Source organism: Lethenteron reissneri, chromosome 48 (assembly GCF_015708825.2).
Source record: "Lethenteron reissneri isolate LAM-NWPU_2019-01 chromosome 48, ASM1570882v1, whole genome shotgun sequence".
Classification (NCBI taxonomy): domain Eukaryota; kingdom Metazoa; phylum Chordata; class Hyperoartia; order Petromyzontiformes; family Petromyzontidae; genus Lethenteron; species Lethenteron reissneri.
Genome location: NC_083826.1, coordinates 6,733,009 through 6,754,220, shown reverse-complemented (window position 1 = coordinate 6,754,220; position 21,212 = coordinate 6,733,009). Strand labels below are relative to the sequence as shown.

Sequence of the window (21,212 nt, the reverse complement as noted above, 5' to 3'; positions counted from 1 at the left end):
GAAAACATCACTGTTATTCCTGCTATTTAGACAATTTTTCGTCCTTTTAGGTGTTTATATGTGTTTAAATAGTTTTATTTTTCGGTAAGTGTATCAACTGGACCCTATTAGTGAATGGATGTTTGTTAAACTTATTTCGCGTCACACGTAGCCAACCGAGCTAATCAAAGTTGCAGGGGCTTTACGCTAAGTTGTGTGTCTATGTAGTGAGGAGTTACGGTGGTGTTGTAGTTAGCACAGTGACCCAATGAGTTGAATTCCCAGCCACGGCTAACCTCTGCTTCCGAGTGATATATCAGTCGGTACACTGACTCTCCTAGGTCTACTCAGCCTTAATTGAGTGTGCAATGTAAACATAAGCACTGGGGAGATAAAGGCAGTCGGGCATGGTATTGGCTATACGGACCCTCTCATGCACCATCCTGGCCTTAATAGGTGCTGTCTAACAGCACGTGGGCTATATATTTGTGCGCATGCGTGGTGGCTGCATGGTATACGCGATGATTCAATTAATCAAATTATTTGTTAATTCCGCTATTGCAGCGATGCGCAAGCACAAATAACAAAACAATACTCAACTCGTTTGTCAATAACACTGCCTGAAAAGGAATAGTATCCAATTCGGCAATGGTTTGAGTAATGGTCCTTCTTCATAGAACACAGAGAGGGCAGAGAGGTAGTGCACATGAGTTAAACTCTTATCCAGCTGAAGAAGGACCATTGTCAAAATATTTCACCAATGATATAATTTTCTTTTTAAGGCCACAGTGTTATGAAGGAATGTATTGAGTTTTTGCCTCTACTACTATGACAGAAGCCCTTGCTGAGTTAAGTTGGCGAGCCAACAAAAAAGGTTGCTCTCATTTTTCCACGACGTGGAAAGACAAAGATCCCCATATAGCCTTTAACAGACTGTTGGGGCAAGTGCCGTTGGTGAGCACCTATGAAAGCTGGCATGGCGCACGAGAGGATGGGTGGCTAAAACCACGTCCAGCCGCCTTTGTCTCCCCTGTGGCGATGTTTACACACTGCACTAAATACTCATTTGAGGCTGAGCCGACCTAGGGGAGGCCCAGAACTGGTTGAGATAATCACTGGTGGTGGCCTTAAACAGGAGTCGAATTCGGTCCACCGGGTTCGTAGCGCAGTGCGCTAACCACTGCGCCACCGCTCTCCATAATAATATCCACACAGACTGACACTTAATGGTGATGATGTCCCCACTGCATCCGTGCGACGACGCTTAACACCTCGTGAACCCCTGCGCATTTAATTTCAGGACGTGTTAAAATGTGCAAGCATTATTTCTTTTACGTGTGTTTATAAATACCCGGTGTAATATTTACGAGTGCCGCCAAATGTTTGCGAATTTCTCACGTGCAAATAATTCACACATTTGTTGTTTTCATTATTTTATTCCTGCTAAAAGAAGTTAATTAGCTCTGATGCGAGCGGTAGTCGTGTCTATTGAATATACGTTGTATCCCACGAGGTTATTAGAGCGCAAACATGGTGCATTAATTTTTTTTTACCTTTCGTTGGCAATTATTTATTTTAGTTCTGTACCTGTAGATTTGAAATGTTTTGACTCCTCCTGTATATTTGTACAGATTGTACACCCATATTGTGCTTCAAACACATGTACTTGCACAGCATCATCATATCTATATAATAAGCCACATCTTTACTGTGCCATGTGTGTGTGTGCAATGTGGCTCAGAGGTGAGTCAGTACCGCTGATGATCCTGGGTTTGAATCCAGGTATCAGACTGATTGTTAAAATTAAACAAAATTTTCGGTGCTGCTGCGTTGGCAGTGGTGCACAGGCACAAATAACAAAAACCAACCCAACATGCTTTCCACTAAGGCTGGCAAATGTGAAGCCTCTCCTCCTTTGTGCTGGTAAGAAGGGTCATTGCCCAACACGTCACTTTATTAATATATTATTATTTTGGTTTTTTCGGTAAAGTCACTTAGATGAAAAAATTGTAAAATGAAAACAAATAAAATAAATTAAAATGAAAACAAATACATTTATTTGTTTTCATTTTAATAAATATTATTTTTTACCTACGTGACTTTACCGAAAAAACCAAATAGTATGGATCCTTGCAGTCACGAAAACTACAAATCTAGGATTATATTATTATTGTTATATATAAATTATGTTGAAGGTCACGGTGTTATTGACGAACGCGAGACGTTCCGTTAGGTTGCGTTGGACGGGAATTTTTTTTGCGGAGCACGTGCGATATACGTGCACTAAAATTTGCAGGGCTTTCTCGGCCACCCTTTTATTGTGTGCCTCCTTTATGGAGATCATCGCCGATGGGTTTAAAGAAGAAAATGAATGGGGGAGGGAAAAAAATGCTTGTATCGTTTTTCTAATCATCATGGCCATTTGAAGGTCCAGAGAGTTGCAGGATGAAAGCTGTATTAATTGACCTTCTAGCTAATCTGTTATTTTGCTGCTTCTAAGCTCGTTATTTTCATCAGCAGAAGTAAGATTATAGTTGGCCTTTTGTTGCATATTTAATCATTTAACTGGTGTATTGCAGCACTGCCTTGTCGAGGGGATTGGGGAACGGAAACCTTAATAACTGAATAAATAGATGTTCTGGGACATTAATACATATGTATGGACACAATTTGAAATATAATGACCCTAAATAATTATTAGCATTTACCTATTGTCGGACAAGCCGATAAAATCCACATCTCTCTAATGTCCTTTGTTACCCGACAGTAATGGAATATAGACTTAACGGTTTAGTTTAAATAAAGCCTGCAAATAGACGCAGAAACAAGCAGTTTAATGAACGTTCAGTGCTTAAATATTTATTTAAAGTAATCATATCTGTTAAGTGAAAATGTAATTTTAATCGCTAACTCAATCAGCTTAATAATCGGCTGCATAGGCTTCGGGGTAGTGATGACCTTTGTGTAATAATGCAAATACAAAGCTCATTAAAAGCCATATTTTTACATAAACACGCTGATAATTCCAATGTGGGCACAGCAATTCAAGCACTGACACCAAATATACTACCGTATTCCCAAGATTATGATGCACTCCCCCCCCACCCCCATGTGTCTTTTTAAACCAAAAGTGTTGGGTGTGTATTAAAATCAGGTGAGTGTGTATGTGTGTTATTGTGTATGTGGGGAGCGGTAATGTAGCGGTTAGCACTCAGCGCTATGAACCTGGAGACCCAGGTTCGATTCCCGTTCACGGCCAGCACCGGTGATGATTACCTGAACCCGGTCCTGGGTCTCCCCTAGGTCGACTCAGCCTCAAATGAGTACCTGGTGTGATGTGTAAATATCGCGGCAGGAGAGATAAAGGCGGCCGGGCGTGGTGTTGGCCACCCACCCCCTCGTGTGCCGTGCTGGCCTTCATAGGTGCTCGCTAACAGCACTTGCCCTAACAGCGTGTAGGCTATACCGGGGGATCTTGGTCTTTGTGGCCAGAGCACCGGCCTTCATAGGTTCTACTCGTTAACAGCACTTGCCCTGGAAATGTGATCAGGCTATATGGGGGATCTTTGTCTTTGCTGCCATGTTTGTGGGGAACAGTAGTGTACCGGGTAAACGCACCGCTCTACGAACCCGGCGACCTAGAGTTTGATTCCCACTCACGGCCAACATCAGTAATGAATATCTGAACCGGTCCTGGGTCTCCCCGAGGTCGACTCAACCTAAAAATAAGTACCATGTGCGATGTGTAAATATCGCTACTGCAGAGACACCCACCCCGCTTGTGTGCCAGATCGTCCTTCACAGGCTCCAACAGCACTTGCCCCAAAAGTCTGTTTAGGCTATGTGGGGCATCTGCGTCTTTGTGATCATATTTGTAGACATTTATCGACCCTGGGCAAGGTTTTGCATAATTTCAGCCGGAACAGTGCAGACCGGGATTTATTTGGGCACACCCACATCTGTCTTTGCCTCGTGTAGTCCATCCAATTTTTTGGTTCTTCAATAAACCTGTTCATATGATGAATGCAATATGGGGGTCAATAATAATAATAATAAAGGATTGTTGTGGATAGGGGGTTACCTTGTACTCGTGCGGAAGTGGCTTATGCCAATAATCCCTCACCTAGCCCCCCGTTACGCCAAAAGCAGCCTCACAGCGTTCTTGATGATATCGAGCGAGAAGTTAAATTCCGGTCTTACTTTCCTAAAGGAGCACCTTATAATCTGGAGATTACGGTAGACGGTTCTGTAGCGTTCATGCAAATTAACTGATGTGTTGTTTTTTTATAGTTGTTGTTGTATTGCTATGACTACTGCTAGCATCGTTGTCGCAGCAAGCATCCTCTTAGCCTTCAGGCACGACACAATGTGGTGTCTTGGTTGGTGTTGAGGAGGGCGAGCGGGCGGTGGGGTGGGTTAGCCATGTGCAAGGCGAGGTTTGTCACTCTCAGGGTAAAGCCTCCCAACTCAGAATAGAGGCTTTTTGGGTTAGATCGCGTAAATGTATAAATGTGTCGTTAAACCCACCACCACCCGACACAGCCAACTAGTAAGGGTTGTCACGTAAACAGAACGTGGCCAATTTTTGTCACTAGTACAGCACACATTTACATGTTGTGGCTTGGCTCTCCAACACACCGGTGTGCTGTACTAGTATTGTACACTATACACTACACTATACACTACACGCTAGTGCTGTACTAGTATACTACACTATACACTACACACTAGTACTGTACTAGTATAGTACACTACACTATACACTACACACTAGTGCTGTACTAGTACACTACACTATACACTACACTATACACTACACTATACACTACACTATATACTACACTATACACTGCACACTAGTGCTGTACTAGTATACTACACTATACACTACACACTAGTGCTGTACTAGTATAGTACACTACACTATACACTACACACTAGTGCTGTACTAGCGACGAATTGGGCACGTTCTGTTTACGTGACAACCCTCACTAGTTGGCTGTGTCGGGTGGTGGCAGGTTTTAACGACACATTTATACATTTACGCGATCTAACCCCAAAAATCCTCTATTATGCATGATATTGGTCGCGAAAGCCTACCACGTGTTAAGCTTCCCAACTCGTTTATTTGACGCTCTGACGTTGCCGTCGAGACTCGCAGGAAGAGTGGACACATTTGTCTTTTTTTGCCGGTTTCAAAACAACAGCGCAATGATAAAGGGCTCCGTTTATACCTTAAAATGAACGCCTCTCCTGGGAGCATGGCCTGATGTGATGTCCAACAGCTGAACAGCAATTAGACTTTTGCGACGCTGGCAGTGTTCAACGGAATGCGATTACCAACTGATAACGAAGGCTAATAAACTGATTAATGGCCATTTCGTACACTCGGTTTCATACAAAGATTTAACGATTCACCCAGTAAAATAGGTGCTGACCCTCGCAACACATGCAGTGAATTGCCCGTCTAAGAATATATTTTTTCTCATTCGTTTTTTTTAAGATCCGCTACGGTAGATTCCCGCACCTAAGATTAGCACGGTTGGCTACATACGGTGCGAGGGAAATTCAACATTCATGCATTGCAGAGCTGTAATGACTTTGTTACCCCCATGATTCGATGAATCCTCACCGTTTAGGGTCATGATTCAATGCAAGCCAAGCTGGGACAACTCGTCGATTAAGTCAATCAGTCGAATACAAATGCAATCGACTTAAAAGGTAATCGACTTTGTCGATTGACTCATTCATGCCCGTTTAAAATTGGCGGTCGAAACGAGCCTAGTGATGCCGATTAAATCACTAGGCTCTGCCCATCACCTCCCGTCCAGCGGCACACGTGGGAACAGAGGTGAGACTTTTTTCAGCTCTTTTCACGTCTTTTGATTATCGAGTAATATAATATTATATGGAGAGTAATCAATTACGTAAATAAGTGGTTAGTCCAGCTCAATATTCCAGAATATTTACTTTTTGAAGAATCGTAAGTGATCGCAGTCACAACTCATGGCTAAAGAGGATCAAGCGACCCCAATGTACACAATGCAACAATAAAAATGCAATTTGTAACGCATGCAATCATTTACAGGCACAAATGACCGTTACCCTGAGGCGCAAAGCCAAACTCAGTGTCGCTGGAAAGCCAGGCGAGTGTCTCTTAGAAGTCAGTGTAAATTGAATGCTGCTGCGAATGTGCAGCAGCGGTCCTCTGTGTAGAGAGGAAGAAGAGTAGGTTGTAAGTCACGCTTCAGGGAGTGTTTTCCTGTGAGCAGCAGAGAGAGGTGCGGTGGATGACTGAAAGTAGAGGCGCAGTGGCACAGGCAGCAGTCGATCTTGTAGCTGGCCCTGCTGGTGATGGTGGGAAGTCAGTGGAGGAGGGAGTGGAGGCAGGAGATGTTGTAGCTGACCCTGCTGGTGATGGTGGTTAGCGAGTGGAGGAGGGAGTGGAGGCAGGAGATCTTGTAGCTGGCCCTGCTGGTGATGGTTGGAAGCCAGTGGAGGAGGGAGTGGAGGCAGGAGATGTTGTAGCTGGCCCAGCTGGTGATGGAGGGAAGCCAGTGGAGGAGGGAGTGGAGGCAGGAGATCTTGTAGCTGGTCCTGCTGGTGATGGAGGGAAGCCAGTGGAGGAGGGAGTGGAGGCAGGAGATCTTGTAGCTGGCCCTGCTGGTGATGGTGGGAAGTCAGTGGAGGAGGGAGTGGAGGCAGGAGATCTTGTAGCTGGCCCAGCTGGTGATGGAGGGAAGCCAGTGGAGGAGGGAGTGGAGGCAGGAGATCTTGTAGCTGGTCCTGCTGGTGATGGAGGGAAGCCATTGGAGGAGGGAGTGGAGGCAGGAGATCTTGTAGCTGGTCCTGCTGGTGATGGAGGGAAGCCAGTGGAGGAGGGAGTGGAGGCAGGAGATCTTGTAGCTGGTCCTGCTGGTGATGGTGGTTAGCGAGTGGAGGAGGGAGTGGAGGCAGATAAGGGGATCTATAGCCGAGGGTGACTTGAGCGAGATGGTTCGGCAACTGTTGGAGTTTCTTTTGAGATGACTGTTGGTGTAAATTGTCAAAACAGACGGTGGAGTCCAGAGTGACACCCGTGGAAATATTTACCAGCTCGTTGTCTATCCACTTCCCCCACCCCCACCGCTGTCCCCTTTCCTTTCAGGGAGAACAACTTCATGAAGGATTTCCCGCAGCTTGCCGACGGACTCGAGGTGATGCCTTTGCCGCCCGACCAGCAGTGCCAGGCTCACCTGTCTGACCCCAGCCCTGCCCTGCAACAGCTTAATGGTAATGCCATTACACGTGCTAAATTGACTCACCACCTCTTAATTATATAGTCATTGTAATGAATACGGTGGCCTAGCGTGGGTGGCAATGGGTCCTGGTGGATGGAATGAATGGGGGCAGCCCCTGTGCTGATCATTGCCCCCCCTCCCCCTGCGTTGCCCCGTGCTTTGCCCCCCCCCTCCGCCATATGGAGCCCAGTGCGTTGCATTGCCCACAAACTCGATAGCTACTCAATACTATGAGACCTCCTTTACCAGTGGCAAAATATAGTAGTAGCTTTTTAACTTTTAAACTGGTACAAAACTGACACCTTTATACAAGGCATCATGTTTGCAATAACCGCAACACAAGCAGTCAAAATGCAAACAAAAAGAAACAACTCTGATAATGGTAATGATATGCACTGTCCTTGAAGTTGATTGGTCCACACCCGAGACAGCTTTCCTTGTACGCCTTTTAGCATCATCTGGTCCAACACTAATGGAGACTAGGCTAAAGGAAAGCTGTCTCGGGTGTGGACCAATCAACTTCAAGGACAGTGGATATCATTACCATTATCAGAGTTGTTTATTTTTGTTTGCATTTTGACTGCTTGTGTTGCGGTTATTGCAAACATGATGCCTTGTATAAAGGTGTCAGTTTTGTACCAGTTTAAACAGCTACTCAATAGTTAAGACCGAATGCCATCAGTCGCTTTATCAGTTGTATGCCTTTAATCATGAATGACGAGAGCAGTGGTTTCTTCTCCTGCCGTGACACACAAGTAAAGTAGACGTACAGTAATTAGGGCAGTTACATTTATTTTGGTCAAATTATATTTGAGCCCGAGGAATGCATCATGGGGCGCATTCTGCTTTGCCCTCGTAAGAACAAAATGTGCCAGCAACATTTTAAAATGTAACCTTCAATATAAATTAGTTTGTTTAGTCACATTAAGTTTTGTTTTATTGTTTTGTCTGTTACCCAATAGGTACTATTAGGTAACTATTCATGCGCCAATAAAAAAAAAATGTGAATCAATTTTTTTTTTTACAAAAATATTTTCATCGGGCCCAATTGTGTAACCATTATCATTCACCGTGTCTCTGCGGCTTCTCTATATTGTATGTGCTGCAGAGAGGGGCCCTTGTCTCAGACATCCTCTGTTGTGCATTTGTCCTTTGAATGCGACATTGTTAGTGACGAATGGGTCGAGTTTTTTCGGTTAAAGTACAAGTTAGAGCGACGGGTGGAGAAAAGGAGAAAAAAAACGCAAAGTTGGTGACAACTCGCATCCGAGAGTTTGAAACAATCGCTCAGCTCAACAACTCAAATATGAAAACCTGCTGGTTAAACACCTCCCCAGCACCGGGTCCTGACTGCTCGTGTCAGAGCAATGAGTCAATCGGAAATGAGTTCTACTTCCGCGCGTTAATACCGGCAAGAGTGAGCGATCGGTGGCCAGAGAGCACTCGACGCTCAATAAGAACAGCATGTCCCGGGAGGCTGTTTAGAAGCTATAACTATTGGTCGAACACAATACCGCCAGATTGAATGCGAGGAACACCCACTCACAGTACACAACATTAAGCTTCCCATATCAATATCACCTTTCTGCTTACCCATAAGTCTCCTTGTCAATTCAAGGTTCCATAAATTAACCCTCCCCTTCACCTCCACCCCCCCCCCTTCACCCCCCCCTTACCCCCCACCTCACCCCCTTCCGATTGAAATCAGTTCAGCAGCCAAGTAAGTATAAATCAAGTGGCAGGAAAAATCAGACATTAAAGGGATAGTCAATTATATAATTGCTTGAATATTAACATTGCCTCTCTGACTAATAGGGTCGGAATAATTTGGGGTATCTAATAGATAATTCTTATAATTATCCACCAAAAGTCTCCCGCTGAATAATAGGTAATAATGTATATTGCTAATGATACTGCAAGGCCATTCATTAACCCAGGAAATCCAGACCAAGTCTCAGTACTCTCTTTCATGAGTGTCCTGCATTGGGATGTTTGGCCATTTTTGTTAAATTTATGAATGGTTTGGCTTCACGTGGGAAAAATCCACACTGCCTGAAGAAAACCCACCATGCATGTCATAGGAGACACTGAACCCTGTAAACGCCTGAGCACATCGCAGCTGTATGCCCAAAACAGCTAGCAAGCCCTGGTGGCCACCAGCCATCCAAATACTAACCCAGGTTAAAAGCTGCTTTGCTTCTGAGGTCTGACGAGATGTGGTACACGTAATGTGGCACCTGGCTTGGTATTTACACGTGTCATTTGGACAAGAGTTTCGAGCTGGTATGCCCCTGGATGGCTGGCGTGTTGCCCCACTCGGATATATCCCCTAAAACATCAGACTGTTGGTATTACATATTTTTTTCCCACCGATTTTATTCCAGTTGTGCTATCGATGTCATATCACGAGTAGAAGAAAAATCCATTCAGCTCACCCACAGGGCAGTGCATTATTTTGTGTTAGAGAGCAGCCCATGGAAGTGGACATCACAGAGCTACCTTTGAGATTCCTTAAAGTGACCACTCGTCCACATGGTAGAGGTCGGCACTTTCCCACCGACCCTGGATGTGAGAGTAATGGTTGTTGTATGGTGGTCAGAATTATATTTTAATTCTGAGATCTGGAATTGATCAAATTGAGTGAAGTACTAAATTTAATGTGATAATTGTTTTTTTTTTATGCAGTCGATTGTGTTTGCGATGACATGTAGGCTCTCGCGACTAATATTTTTCATAATTTAGTCTTTTTGGGTTTGATCGTATAAATATAAATGTTGTTAAATCACCCACGACCCGACACAGCCAATTAGTAAGGTTTTTGACGTACACAAAAAGTGCCAATTTGTTACTAGTTCAGCATACCAGTGTGTTGGAGAGCAAAGCCACAACATTTACAATCTGAGTACAACGTTTCACCAAATGTGAGCTTTAAAATACGTAATTACAACTAGCTTCAGCAGGCTAGTTGTAATCATTGGCGAAACGTCGTTTTGGCACTGCACATAGCCAACCGTGCTAATCGGAGGTGCGGGTTAAGGAAAACAAATGAAACACAAAAAACAGTTTTCAAGAATTGAGTTTTCCATCTCGATTCTTTAAAAGTGCACAGCTCCAGTGGCTTCCTAATACCGGAAGGAAGAGCGGTTCAAGATGGCCGCAGAAGCACGTCTAAAAGCGCACGATGCAGTGACCCATCGTTGTTCGATGGTCGGCCAAACGTTGAGCATCAGGGGCAGCAGCAGTAAAGCCACAACATTTACAATTCGATTACCGTGACGTTTCACCGGTAATTACAACCAGCATCATCAGGCAACAGACAGAGTTGTTGTCATACTCAAAATGTAAATGTTGTTATGGGTTTACTCTCCAAACGCCCCGTTATGCTGAACTAGTAACGAATTGGCACGTTTTGTTTACTTGGAAAAACCCTACGAATTGGCTGTGTCGGGTGGTGGCAGGTTTAACGACGCATTTATATTTACGCGATCTAACCCAACAAAACGTCCGTGGTGTATCACTGCACTTGAGAACGCGGTTTAATTACAGGGGCCTTGCCTGGATCAGAGCGCAGGATCTGAGCACTGCCAACTCTCTGTGCCCTCAACCTCTGAGCCACCCGGTCACCTCGAGGCAACTGACAATTCGACAGGCGTATATACTCTTAGGTTTTTTCGGTAAAGTCACGTAGGTAAAAATAAATAATAAAAGTAAAAATAAAAGAAATACTAATAGAAATAAAATTTCTATTATTTTTACTTTTATTATTTTTTACCTACGTGACTTTACCGAAAAAAACCTAAGAGTATGAATTCTTGCAGTCACGAAAGCTTCAAATCTAGAATTCGACAGGGGGGCCACCACAAACGATACTGCAATCTTGCAGCACCTCTGACCAGCGTTTTGTAGGTCAGACTAAAAAAAGTCAGTACCGTACTCATCGATTCCTGCGTGTTTCAGTTTGGTGAACATGCTTTCAGCAATTGGTCTTTCATTTTTTTTCTAGTAACAAACAGTGTCAGATTTTAATTGATATAGAAGTGTGAACTTTTTTTATTTGACACGGAATGTTTTCCGGCCATGAACGAAGTACTTTTAAATGAAGAAAGTTCTTAAGTGGCATTGTACAACCCCAGGGCTTAACTCCTCGCACACTACAATTAAGCACGTCCAAGACGAAAGCTTAACTCCTTGCACGCTATTTTAATGCATGTCCAAAGCTCTTTGTTGGGCATGGGTCACTGCGTAGAAATTATCTCATGCGCCGTGCCTCCTCTGGGGTGGGGGATATCTACGTGCCAAACACAAGCAAGACTTTGGCGCTTGCTCACCCCCACAAGAGGGAGCTCTAAACACAGGAGCCCTCTAAATGACATTTGACCGTCTCCTTCCACACTCAGATGTCTTGGAAATGGTGGGGATATCCACGTTTTATCCTACCACGCGCGGCCTGCCGATATTCTTGGTTCTTTCGGTAAAGACACGTAGAAGGGAAATTATAAAATAATAAAAATAATCAATTATAAGATAAAATTCTCACGACGTTTCGGCCACAACGCAAGCAGCCGTCCTCAGGTGAAGAACAGGGCTGTCGGGAAGACAGCGTCCTAATGAACACTGCTAAGCTTGGGAGTGTATTTTTAAGCTGGATCGGAGGAGGAGAGAGCCTTGACAAAGGAGTTTACATAAAAGGAATTTAGCATATTGATATACTCGCATAATATGACTTTGAGACCCCCCACCACCTACACATTCCACAAGTAGTGACTAATCCCATATCTGCATTTGTCATCAATATGCTAAATTCCTCTGATATGTAAACTCCTTTGTCAAGGCTCTCTCCTCCGATTCAGCTTAGAAATACACTGCCAGGCTTAGCAGTGTTCATTAGGACGCTGTCTTCCCGGCAGCCCTGTTCTTCACCTGAGGACGGCTGCTTGCGTTGTGCCCGAAACGTCGTGAGAATTTTATCGTATTATGTTATATTTTTATTATTTTATAATTTCCCTTCTACGTGACTTTACCGAAAGAACCAAGAATATGAATCCATGTCGTCACAAAAGCTTTAAATCGAAATTGTGGTGAACCCATTTAAATTGCTGGGTGGACAGAGGTGGATTTTATGAACCTTGCCCATTGTCTCAACTGCCGTGCCAGAAGATCAAACCGACGACCTCCAGATTGCAAATTCAGTGTTCCAACCATTGCACCATGGCATTGTCCCCACACTGAAATTGAGCTGTTATTAATAGCACCAAAGTCTGATCTTTACTGCAGATTTATATTCTTCATTCTTGCCGCGCCGATGCAATTACCTTTCAGATTGACGTTGTTTTGTTGACTGTTAGGCTGCACTCTCGTCCACAATACATTTTCATTGAAATTCTCGACCACATGAAGTGTGCACTAACATTAGCCTTTTTTCGTCCCGTGGGCCAATTTGAATTCACGGTTGTCTGTTAATGACTCTGCATGAACCACAGCAATTGTGGGTTGTCACTGCAAGGTTACGGTGGGATTACGGCTCATTGAGTGTCTTTTAATACTCCTCTGCGTTTGCACAAGCGTGGGCTCACACACTCTCGCACACAACTGTGCATTCATGCCAAGTAGTCTTGCCACGGATAGGGCACTGCTACGATACACCGTGCAACATAAGGGCCGCGGTGATCGGTATGGACAGCTTTGCAAAATATTGTCGCATTGCGATTATTGTTGCGCGTGAAAAAGAAAAGAAAATTTCCAGAAAAAATATTATTAAATAATAGAAATCAATGCGTAGCATTTTAAATGCATAGCTATTATCCATCACATTAGTGATTGTGTTTTTCAAGTGAATGATGGCATGACGATTATACGACACCGTCATTTTCATAATTCATGTTGTTATTTGATTCTTGCATAACCAACAGAGTGTGCGTTATAAGCATCACATGATACCGTAATGATTAGAACGATTATTGGCAGACCTATGATGAGTCATCTGCAGATGAAGATCGTTTAAGTGATCTTTATTTGCATTTGGCAGTTTAGCAAATCACGTAAAATATTGCAATACAATGGCAGAATTTCATAACAAAGTTATGAGAAACTGACATCGAGATGACCGTCATATCATGAAATTAGAGATCGTATCTTATTGAGAAAAAAAACATGCCAACCCTAGTAGCTATAGTAAACACAATCCCGTAAACCTCTCTTGTACTTCCAGCAACCCAGTTCGGAGACCTCAGATCCCAGATTTCGATATCAATACTGTACTTCTGAATGTGTGTTGGACTTCTTCCGCACCCCACATAGCCAACCATGCTAATTGGGGGTGCAGATGGAGCATCGGGAGTTTACGTATTGTCGCCGGGGGAGGAGAGGGAATATTTTAAGTGGGATTTTTTTTTCCATATTAATACGATGCTCGCTTCTGAATAGAGACTGCCAATGTGACAGCGAAGCTAACTTGCACAGCCTTTCATTGTAAAAATCCCAGAAGGCGGCCAGATAAGATTCACGGATGAGCGAGAGAGAGATGCCTGCTTTGCATATTGAATTGAAGGTGCTAAATAACTCGCGTTTTGGAAAGAAAGGGGTGAATTGAGCGATCCGTCACCTTTACGGAATGAGTTAACCTACTCAGACATCAGGTTTAAAATTGCAACTGACAGAAATTTATCTTTAACGAGGTTGTATTAGGGAATCGTGAGAAAGGGGAGATGGAAGAGGAGAATAGGAGAACAGAACAGATGAATGGCGTGGAATTGCAGGTAAACAAGCCTAAATCACCGAGGCCATCGCCTGCCCGGTATAGTTTAGCGGTTGGATGCGGCCAACGTGAGGTGTGGATTTCAATGTTTAACAAGTGGTGAGGTGTGGTGGTGGTGGTGGTGGGGGGGGGGGAGCAGGTGTTAGGAACGGGTGTTGGTACAACACACGTAGAGGGATTTGTGCAGATCTTGGCAGCAATAAACAGTCCACAGGCACCACCCTCGCGTTTCTCGGCGGGTCGCGCACACACATGCTGCTGGGACACAGCGACGCTGTACACCTTACCCAGAATATTGAGGGGTTTTCTTTTTTTTTGGGATGGGGGGAAGGGGGTTAGAATGCGTAAGTATAAATGTGCCGTTGAACCCACCGCCACCCGACACGGCCAATTAGTGAGGTTCGTCACGTCAACGAAACGAAGCCAAATAATAACGACGTCGGTACACCGTTGGTATTGGAGAGTAAAGCCACAACTCTTTGGTTCTTTCGGTAAGGTCACGTAGGTATAAAATAAATGAAATTACGACGTTTCGGGTGCAACACAAGCATCCGTCATCAGGTGGGACAACCACAGCAAGACATTGCCCTCACCCTAACCCTAACCACAGCAAGACATTGCCCTCACCCTAACCCTAACCACAGCATGACATTGCCCTAACCCTAACCCTAACCACAGCAAGACATTGCCCTCACCCTAACCACAGCAAGACATTGCCCTCACCCTAACCCTAACCACAGCAAGACATTGCCCTCACCCTAACCCTAACCACAGCAAGACATTGCCCTCACCCTAACCCTAACCACAGCAAGACATTGCCCTCACCCTAACCACAGCAAGACATTGCCCTCACCCTAACCCTAACCCCAGCATGACATTGCCCTAACCCTAACCCTAACCACAGCATGATATTTCCCTAACCCCAGCAAGAAATTGCTGTGGTTGTCCCACCTGATGACGGACGCTTGTGTTGCGCCCGAAACGTCGTGATTTATTATTTTATTTTCTACCTACGTGACTTTACCGAAATAACCAAAGAGTATGGATCCCTGCAGTCACGAAAACTTCAAATCTGCATTAAAGCCACAACATTTACAATTTGACTACGACGTTTTCGCCGGTGATTACAGACAGCTTCATCAAGGCGATCTTGCCGGGGATTGTGAAGGAGTCTTCCTTCGCCTGGTCCCCTGATGGAAGTCTACCCGTTAAACTGACTGTAAACCGTACAGCCTTGCGCTACCTTCTCTCCGAATGGAGAAACATTGGCTTTCTCCAAAGTAAAAAAAAGACACGAGACATTGCGTGTTTAGCACGCAAACTGCACACCACGTGACGACACTGCCATCGTGTACCGCTCGGCAGCCACTCAACGCCTGACCCCAGGGGGTCGCCGGTTCAACTCAATCTCTGACGACGCGGCAGTTGAAGCAATCGGGGGGGGGGGGGGGGGAGAAAAAATATCTTTCTAAAATCCATCCTCACCGCATTGGTGTGTACCGAGCAGCACAAATAACAAATGGGTGCGCTGCAAGCTTTAGTCAATGGGCAGGGCACGTGCGGTGGGGTTAACTTGTGGGTATTTCCACCTGTGGTCTTATCTCCTAATTTGGCACCTTACCAACGAGTGTAGTCAAAGATGATCTCACTCTCAGGGTGGTCTTTGGACAATAAAACTCTTTAACAATAATAATGATGAAGATCGCGAACAGCCACAAAGCACCGCCTCACTGTCCGAAACGGCGGAGAGAGTAATGTTTAACACTTGATTTGAAGCTTTCGTGACTGCAGGAATCCATGCTCTTTTGTTCTTTCGGTAAAGTCACGTAGGTATAAAATAAAATAAAGCACGACGTTTCGGGCGCAACACAAGCGTCCGTCATCAGGTGGGAAAGCTACACCCTTGAGCTACACCCATTTCAAACTTTTTAAAACAATCTGCCTCAGCAGCAGACCATGCTTTCCCACCTGATGATGGACGCTTGTGTTGCGCCCGAAACGTCGTGGTTTATTTTATTTTATACCTACGTGACTTTACCGAAAGAACCAAAGAGTTATGTTTAACACGTAGGCTTTCGCGGCCAATATCATCCATAATGCAGGTTTTTTTTGGGTTAGATCGCGTAAATATATAAATGTGTCGTTAAAACCCGCCACCACCCGACACAGCCGACTGCTAAGTAGAGGAGTCCCTGTACGACCTTTAGGGGTGAAATGGAATTATTATTATTGCGACCCAAGAAAATCGCACTGAATCTCATGAACTCGCTCTCAGGAGGGTCCTGCCAGTAGGTGGGAGGTGATTGTGATGTACAGTCCCCAGTCGAGTACGCTAAGCGTCGCTGAGCGCGTTTTTCACACAACGCGTTGTTCGGCGTCGCGTAGTTTTTCTACAAAGGGACAATTTTTGGCACATTATGGAACGCGCACCTTCACGGCGCAGCCTTCTGGGCGATCAGAGACGAACTACCTCATTAAACTGCAAATGTACAGCCCTGCATTTGCTTGTTGCTCTAGAGAAAAAGCTCTAAAATGAGAGGGCCTTCAAATGGCGTTTGGCCTACTCTTCCACTCTGGCCAAGATGTCTTGGAGGAGGTGGGAGAACAAGCACTTTATTCGACGACAACCGACCTGCCGATCCACTAACTGGGGTTTACTTGACCTATTTTTTACTTCTGTGTACCAGTGGCGGTTCCTGCAAAATCTCTCAGGGGGGGCAAATGTCTGGATGATTGATAAGGATAAGGTCCACCCATGCAATGGATAAATTAACAGCTTAAGCATGTAAAGGCAACTTCACTTCTTTAATATTAATGAAAAATAAAGTGACTCTTACAATACATCTTGTTTGTTTCTATACTCACTATTAAAACAAACCACCCAAGTTTATTTTATTAAAGATTCCACTAGGTGGCAACAAATTATATTGTTGGATGAAACGTGCTTACGTATGATGACGTAAGCACGTATGATGACGTAAGCACGTTAGGGCGAGCCCTCCCGGAAGCCATAGAGAATGCATTGCAGCGCCCCCGTTCGAAAAAAAACATCTTTGAATATAAGTCTATGGGACCACTCGGGGTGATTCTCAGCTGGAGGGAAATCGCCCAAAAAGAGGCGGTACTCCACAGAACGTAGCATGACGCTGATTGGACTATATCCAGAGGCACAGTGACGGCTAGCGTGACTCTGTGGTTGAATGACATTGGTGGTGCGTCGCCCAATCGCCCTAATGAAGAAACCGCCCCTGCTGTGTACACAGAGGTGGGAGGATTCAACATCGTTGCCCTATTGTTTCAACTGATGATCCAGCCATCTCTAGGTGTGAAGTCCAGTGTGCTCACCATTACATCATGGCATCATCCTTAAGAGTTTTAAAATTAATGCCAAGTGAAATTAATTGTACTTTTTAATTGTCCATCGAACGCTTTATTTTTCGTACACTCACAAAGATAATACTGACAGGTCTGTTGCATTAAGTAGAGATGTTTACATTGTTGGCGTTTGTAATTGGAGAAAATTAAACACTAACAATTAGCAGTTTAATTCATAATGGCAGTGTGTTGGATTGTGTTACAAGCTGTCACGACATGAAGATTAGGAGAGCGTGTCATGGATATCAAGTGAACAATAAAGATCTGCGTGTTTTGGGAGACTATTACAAAACTGTCTTTAACAACGTTGATGGTGTAATTGAGTCTGAAAAGAGATATGCACAAATACAGTTAATTTCAGGCCGATTATCTTATTTATAGTAACTTACAGCCATGTGTCAATCGGTGCTGTGTCTGTAAAGGGGAATTTTTTTGTTAGGAATTCACCAAAACTATGCACTTTCAAATTGAGATTTAAACCTCATTTCTTTGCAACTGCTTTTGGCGTTTGTCGTCCATCCCCCTCACCTCCAATTAGCACGGTTGGCTACGTACGGTGCGACAGAAGTTCTACATACATGCATTATCTAATTGCCTGTGGAGAGCGGTGGGGCAGTGGTTATCAACCTGTGCTTTGAAACTGGCCACATGAGTTCCATCCTTGGTCTCGACTGCCATCGGTGGCGAGTGCTCTCTGAACTGATCCTGGGCCACAACCCACACTGTCCGGCGTGGTGAAGTATGGCTAAACAAACCCGATGGCTGATCCGTCGTGTGGGGTAAGCCTTCATCCACCGGTGGGTTTGACGCTTTCTTTCGACACTAATTTTCATCGGTTACGGAATGTTCCGGGAAAAAAAAAAACCAAGAGGACGGCGAGAGATGTATTGGCGAGAGCACGCGACGACGGTGATGCTCGCGTTAAGCGAGAGCGTTCGTTGTGATTTGCAAATGCCGTGCAAAGCCACCGCGACCTAACGTCGGGCTTGCCCACGTCGGTTCGAAGACGATAGTCGAGTATCGCAAATTGACGACGTGTTCCCTCGGGCGCGTTTCTTTGCGTCGCGCATTTCATGGAGCATTGCCGCCACCGGCGGCTCTCCCGGCAGAAGCGCGCGGTCGCGACGGACGCGGCGGTGGCTCGCTTTTGTGCGGTTTCGGCAAACTGGAATGAAATGATCTTCTTTGTTTGGGGGAACATCGCTCTCTGCCGTGAACAGTGCCTCGCTTAAGTACCTCCCCCGACCCACCGACACAAACTACCGTTCACACCGACCAAGTGGCATAAACGCTTTACGTTTTCTCCCCCCACAGATTGCCAGCGCTCGTGCATAGGGCTTCACACAAACCGGCTCGCAGATCGATGTCCGATGGCTCTCGTGTGATGCCTCCTGTCTGAGTAAAAAAAAAGTCACTTGGCACATTGATCCGACGTCAGTGCTCTGGCGTGCCCGTCGATTCCCATGTGCTTGCCGATGACCAAATTGACCGAAACGGGGCCATAACCCGAGCGTCCGCAAGGTCTTCATTCTGCTTGGCAGTTGACCAATAAGCACCGTTGCTGCATCACGTATTTATGGCTGCGCCTTGCTGAACAAAAAATTGTATCGCGCAGAAAATTGCGGTGCGCGCATGGGCCAAAAAGTGTATTCCTAATGGCACCACACAAAGTCCAACTGCTGGATTTTACGAGCATTTATAGACTCTGGCCTCATGCGGATAAACTGCGTGCTTCCAACTGTAGCAACTCTAATGCATGTGTATTTAATGTGTTAATAGGTTGAATGATGTCACTAGGCTGTGTATGCTCTCTATACCACGTGTTCCTCTCCGAATGTAATTCCCTGCATGCACTTTTTCACATTTCCTTGATCACATTTCCGTTTTTGTTCTTTCTTCCCTCCCCTACAATTATTGACCATGTTGTTTCTCGACCATACCGCATGATTACATATCTCTTCTTTAGGCCCCCATTGGTTTGTTGTTTTTTCATTCTCAACGTCGGCTTTCCAAAAGCACTCCACTCTGCTCTCATCCGCCTTTTCATTTCATCTTTGATATTGCTTCTTCAATAACTGCCTCAGGAACACATTCTTCAGTGTGTTTTTCCAATTATATCTCTCCAACAGATGACTCACAATTTGTTGCACATGACCTTCGTTTTGCTCATATATATACGTAGTTTAAATGCCACGTAACAAAAAAAAATAGTTGCCGATTACGGCAGGGAACATTCTTCTGACCGCAAACAAACTCTGTAGCCCCGGCTCATCGGACTCCTGAGGCCCTTTGCGAATGCGGTGTTCGAGGAAGCGTGTCGACGCACAGAGGGTCACCCTTTAGTTCTATCGCATGATCACACGCGCGCCGTGGTATCGAATCGCAATACCTTGCTGGACCACAACACCTTGGTGATCTCGTTCTCGTCAAGGAAACAAAGCGTCACGCAAGCTACGGTCATGCTCGCAGCTTTTTGGCTGGCCATTGAACAAAGACGGTCAGATGCGTTTTTGCGGCCGTCTGGAACGCTCTTCCGATATTAGGAAGCCACTGGAGCTGTGCACTTTTAAATCTAGATTGAAAACTGCTTTTTTGTGTTTAGTTTGTTGTCCTTCGCCCGCACCTTTGATTAAAACGGTTGGCTACGTACGGTGCAAGAGGTCAACGTACATTAACCACCACCCGACACAGCCAACTAGTAAGGTTTGTCACGTAAACAAAACGTGCCAATTCGTTACTCGTACAGCACACCGGTGTGTTGGAGAGCCAAGCCACAGCATTTATAATCTGAGTACGACGGTGCGAAATAAGTTAAACACACACACACCTGCACACTCGTCTGCTACGTGTGATTGGAAGGCTCACCCTGCACTATGCGAACCCAGCGCTCGGAGCGGGGGGGGGGGGAAATAGCGGCAACCAACTCGGTCTCAACCCTCTTCATGCGCTCGTAGGTTGCAGTGAAAATGCACACTACTTGCACGTACGTAAGTTGAACTTCTTTAGCACCGCACGTAGCCAACCGTGCGAATCGGAGGCATGGTGACGGCGCCGGCCAGCGCGGGGCGAGCGAGCGGGAAAGGGAAGAGGGCGGCCGGGTTGAGAGTAGGGCTGAACGATTAATCGATTTCAAATCGCAATATCTGTCAGAAAAATCGCAATTAGATATTTTCCCCAAATCGTTCAGCCCTAGTTGGGAGGGCGGTGAGCAGGCGGTAATCAGGTCACGTGGTACTCAGCTAACCGCGTCCGTCCGTCCGTCTGTCCGTCCCGTCCCGTCCATCTGTCCGTACGTTCGCCCGTCCATCGGCGCAGCTCCTCTTGGGGTTCCGCGAAAGGAAATGTCGCTCCCATTCCGGAGGAGTGAAGCGCCCGCTGACATTCATGGCAACAGTCGCTGCGTGTTAATCAATGCAGGGCTCTTCAGCTGTGGCACGCCATGCATTTGCAGCGTATCGAGAATTGTTTATACGTATGTGTGTGTCTGCACAAAGACAAAGATTGCCAATAGGGCCTGCACAGGCTGTTCGGGCAAGTGCTGTTGCCGAGCACTTACGGCATCCAGAATGATGCTTGATGGTGGTGTGGCCAACACCACGCCCGGCTCATTCTGTGTTGATGATGCTATGCACGGCACCTTTTAAGGCTGAGTCAACCTAGGGGAGCATCAGGGCACAGTTGAGATTTTTTTCCACTGATGTCATGGTTTAGGAATCAAGCTCAGGTGATCGGGCTCATAGGGGCGGTGCGTTAACCGCTCTGCCACCACTCTGCGCTATTTATTCTCATTTACACTCGCACAGGATGGAATAGCGGCGCAGCGC

At 45.4% G+C, this 21,212-nt stretch overlaps 1 protein-coding gene across 1 annotated transcript in view; it reads left to right on the top strand.

The window, feature by feature from the left end:
• The window catches only part of LOC133354672 (astrotactin-2-like), a 484,322-nt gene that overhangs the window by 384,507 nt on the left and 78,603 nt on the right, over positions 1-21,212 (top strand). Inside the window, exon 15 of the mRNA XM_061571710.1 lies at positions 7,127-7,251. Coding sequence (XP_061427694.1) covers positions 7,127-7,251 — 125 coding nt within the window. The remainder of the gene's footprint in view (positions 1-7,126; positions 7,252-21,212) is intronic.